At 44.7% G+C, this 4,435-nt stretch overlaps 1 protein-coding gene across 1 annotated transcript; it reads left to right on the forward strand.

Moving 5' to 3' along the window:
* Positions 1-351: 351 nt before the first annotated feature.
* Positions 352-3,656, forward strand: LOC139388457 (alpha-1A adrenergic receptor-like). The gene is made up of 2 exons (XM_071135123.1): positions 352-1,354; positions 3,124-3,656. The coding sequence occupies exons 1-2, from the start codon at positions 424-426 to the stop codon at positions 3,654-3,656; spliced, it is 1,464 nt and encodes a 487-aa protein (XP_070991224.1). The 5' UTR covers positions 352-423.
* Positions 3,657-4,435: the final 779 nt, after the last annotated feature.

Raw genomic sequence — 4,435 nt, forward strand, 5'->3', positions numbered from 1 at the left:
TGTGTTTTTAGTGGGATTTTTGCTTAATAAAATCATCATTCTACCATCTCAGTCTCATGGAGGAAGAGACAGCATAAACATATTGGATCTTGTTATCACCCAGAAAGCCCTGCAGCCAAACTCCACAGACAAATGGCACAACAATCAGTGACAGTGCTGAAGATTTACTATCCTGACCTGTCAGTATTTTTTTATGTCTCTGCCAAGGACATGTGATTTGTGCACGCATTGGCAAGGGCTCCTGCCTCCTGGCATCAAAGATCTGTGATTGATGAGGTAGCAACTTTTGCAGTCTTGAGTCACACAAATGGTGGACTCCCAACTCCTGAGCTGAAGTTTGCAAAGCTGGCTTCTGATTTAACAGAACATTGCAGTCAATTCCAAAAACATTCAACTAATGAATTAACCATAAACAAAGCCAAAATGGTTCCCTCGGGTGAAAACATAACTTTCCCCGTGTCAGAGAACTGTCCCAACTGCAGCTCCTCTTCCTATGCTGATATGGATAACACTAAGGCTGTGACCCTGGGGCTGGTGCTGGGAGTGTTTGTCATCTTCGGGGTTCTAGGTAACATCCTGGTCATTCTGTCTGTGGTGTGCCACCGCCACCTGCGCTCTGTCACACACTACTTCATCGCCAACCTGGCAGCAGCCGACCTGCTCCTGAGCTCCACTGTGCTGCCCTTCTCTGCCACTTCGGAGGTCCTGGGGCGCTGGGTGTTTGGCCGGCCATTCTGCAGTGCTTGGGCTGCCTTGGATGTTCTCTGCTGCACTGCCTCTATCCTCAGTCTGTGTGTCATCTCTGTGGACCGCTACCTAGCAGTCAGCTACCCGCTGCGCTACCCGGCCATGGCCACTGGGAGGCGCGGCCTGGTCGCAGTGACAGCTCTCTGGGGCCTCTCGGCAGCCATATCCGTGGGTCCACTCTTCGGCTGGAAGGAGCCCGAACCAGAGGACGAGACTGAGTGCCGGATCACAGAGGAACCGGGTTATGCTATTTTCTCTGCCCTGGGGTCGTTCTATGTGCCACTGGCTGTCATTCTGGCCATGTACTGCAGGGTGTATGTGGTGGCCAAGCAGAAGTCCCGGGACCTGAGGGAGGGCAGGAAGAGTGAGGGGGGGATGGTCACGAAGGGAGAGGGAGTGACACTGAGGATCCATCGTGGAAATGCCCCTGCTGTGCCAGAGGGCCAGGAGCAGGAGGGAGAAAAGGGCACCATTAGGCGGAGACGCACCTTCGCCCTTATGCGCCTGCTGAAGTTTTCCCGGGAGAAGAAGGCAGCCAAGACACTGGGCATCGTGGTTGGCTGCTTCGTTCTCTGCTGGCTGCCCTTCTTCCTGGTTATGCCCATCGGTGGGTATCCCACAATGCCTTTCCTTGCTCTCTATGATATGTATGTGCTGCTGCATGCCTTTCGTTTTGAATAGTTTGGAAATGAAAAAGAGTCGTTAATATGACTAGATGTCTGTCTAATCAACTGTCAAATAACAATATCAGAGAGAACAGCATCACTGAATGAATTTGCATTTTTCTCACAAAAATAATCCCTCTAACTGATTTCCCATAGCAGCATATAAACCCACATTACTGGATAGAGAGTGATTGCCTCACACTGTGTTGTTTTCTAGTCAGGGAAAGCTTCACTTCCAAATCGCAGAAAAATAAACCCCTCCACTCAACTCAATTGAACTTTAAAATGTAAATCTCCCACTCTCAATGGAAAAGCGCTGTGACAAAATTGAATGGAAATGAATGTATTGATAGAGACTGAAAGACAGGGAATAAGCCACAGGGCCTATTTTCTGCTTTTCCGTTGTTTTAGTTCTGCCACAGCGCACCAAAAACAGTGTTAAGAGTCGTAAGCAAAAGCAACCCTCTATTATACAAATTCAGCTACAAAATCGCTCTTGTTAGCATGGCCATGGGATGAGTCACTTATAACAATAGTTCAGCAATTTGAAAGATATGACAGGGCACAAATGTTGCATGCTATAATATCTTGACCGATGGCAAAAAATATGAATGATAGGAAGATTAAGAGGGGCTATATATGACCATATGACGATACATGTCGCCTACAGTCAAAACCAACATTGCCTCAAAGCTGTCATCCACGTCGTTGATACCCCCACAGAATGTGATTAATGAGATGCAGTATACAGTACAGTATACAGTACAATCCCTAATATTCTTGATTAGGGATTAGAGAGACCTGTTATTCAAGATGAAATGGAGATTGGTGTTGAACTCACCTACTGTAGGTTAGCGGATTAGTAGAAGGCCTGCTGATGGCCTAAAACACTCATTCTTCTGAATCCTCCTCCTTTGGTCTGGGGAGGTGTATCTGAATGCATCCATACTGTGCATTTCTTATCCTACTTTAGAATGCATTTACACACCAGTCCAATATTAGAATAGTTTATTGATTTATTTGTGTTTTATTGTATACATAACAATGGAGTCTACGACCTTGGTTACCCCTGTTGAATGCTCGCTATACATGTCTGTTTTCTTTTAAAGTACATCAGGAATTAAATTACTGCCATGGAGAAGCAGAGCAAATGAAATGCCAGCGTTGGGTTATACTTCAGGGAAGAAATGAAATGAACAAAAACACTATTCATTATTTGATTCCTAAACCATTATGGACAACAAACATAAAGGGCATGATTTTGTGCTCAGTAAGCAGGAGCCCACAATCACCCTTCCTCTTTCCAAGGCAGCAAAGCATTACTGGAGTTTAGCATTTCACTATGAACAGCACAATATTTCATGCCGACTATGAGCTGATGCCCCTGAGCTTCTCAGACAGGAATGAAAGAGTTGAATGTTTAAGACATTTAGAAACAAATCCAGGTATGTTGGCTTTACCAAAGTCTAACCTAGAAAGATAACTTACAAAGTGTTAAGTACACAGTGAACATCAGTATGTCTGCAATTGGAACTATAGTGAAATGGTGTGCGTTAATGTGTGAGCTATCTCTGCTCATCTTATTGTTGGTGTTAATACATACAGAGAATGGCCGATAGAACATGCCAATGATTCATATAGACATTGTGAACTTCTGTATGTGTTTAAGTGACAGATCTGTGTGTGTGCTTTCTGTCTGTTCTTTCCACAGGCTCCATATTCCCATCATACAGGCCACCTGACACCATCTTTAAGATCACCTTCTGGCTGGGCTACCTCAACAGCTGTATCAACCCTATTATCTATCCCTGCTTCAGCCAGGAGTTCAAGAGGGCATTCCTCAACGTTCTGCATGGACGCTGTCTCAGACAGGGGGGCAGGAGCTCCAAATCTTTGGGGTTTGCTTCTTCCTATGGTCCCAGTCCTGGTCCATCGTCTCTTATCAGATCCAAGCCTCCCCCCTCCTCCTCCAGCTTCTCCACCAAGCCCCGCCAAGCCCCCTCCCCAGCCTCTCCCTCCTTGGGCTGCTGTAGGACCTTCTCTGGCTCCTCTTCCTCAGTGGGGGTGCCAGGCCATACCCACATTGCTCGGGTCCAGAGTAAAAGCCTGCTGAAGGCGTGGTGCTTTGCAGCGGGGGAAAGACCGCCACCATTGGGTGCTCCTTGCCAAAGCCCTTCAGCCCTTGCTACATGTCAAGCCAAAGTCCATCGCCTCACCATGGGAGCGAAAGGGGAGGCAGTGTGACTGGGAACACTAAAAGTTGCTGGATAGTAAAAAATCTCAAATTCTAGGAAAATATGTGATTGTAATTGGCGTGAAGTTAAGTCATATCTATAGACTTGCTGGAGTCAGTCTAGCTATTAACATTAGACTGAGGTCTGATGTGTCTTCAGGTTGCAGGGAATGGGAGATAGAACACTGCTCTCAGGGAGAAAGTAACACACCTGGAGGTAGAGATGTACTGTACTGTATGTGCTGTGATGCAGTGTATAGATAGGAATCAAAATGAGGATACACAGTGTCAGTGTCAGAACACAAATTGAATACAGAGTACTGAGTTAGTACAGAGATTGAATGAAAACATGTGCTTTCTGATCACTGAAGAGCAGTGGTGGAAAAATTACCCAATTGTCATACTTGCGTAAAAGTAAAGATAACTTTACTTGAGTCATTTTCTATTAAGGTAAAAGTCACCTGAGTAAAATTCTACTTGAGTAAAAGTCTAAAAGTATTTGGTTTAAAATATACTTAAGGATCAAAAGTAAATGTAATTGTTAAAATATGCTTAAGTATCAAAAGTAAATGTAATTGTTAAAATATGCTTAAGTATCAAAAGTAAAAGTATAAATAATTTCAAATTCCTTTAATTAAGCCAACCAGACGGAACCATTTTCTTATTTTTTATTTATTTATAGTTAGCCAGGGGCACACTCCAACACTCAGGCATAATTTACAAACAAAGCATGTGTGTTTAGTGAGTCCGCCAGATCAGGGCAGTAGGGATGACCAGGGATGTTCTGTTA

Source organism: Oncorhynchus clarkii, chromosome 29 (genome assembly GCF_045791955.1).
Source record: "Oncorhynchus clarkii lewisi isolate Uvic-CL-2024 chromosome 29, UVic_Ocla_1.0, whole genome shotgun sequence".
NCBI lineage: Eukaryota > Metazoa > Chordata > Actinopteri > Salmoniformes > Salmonidae > Oncorhynchus > Oncorhynchus clarkii.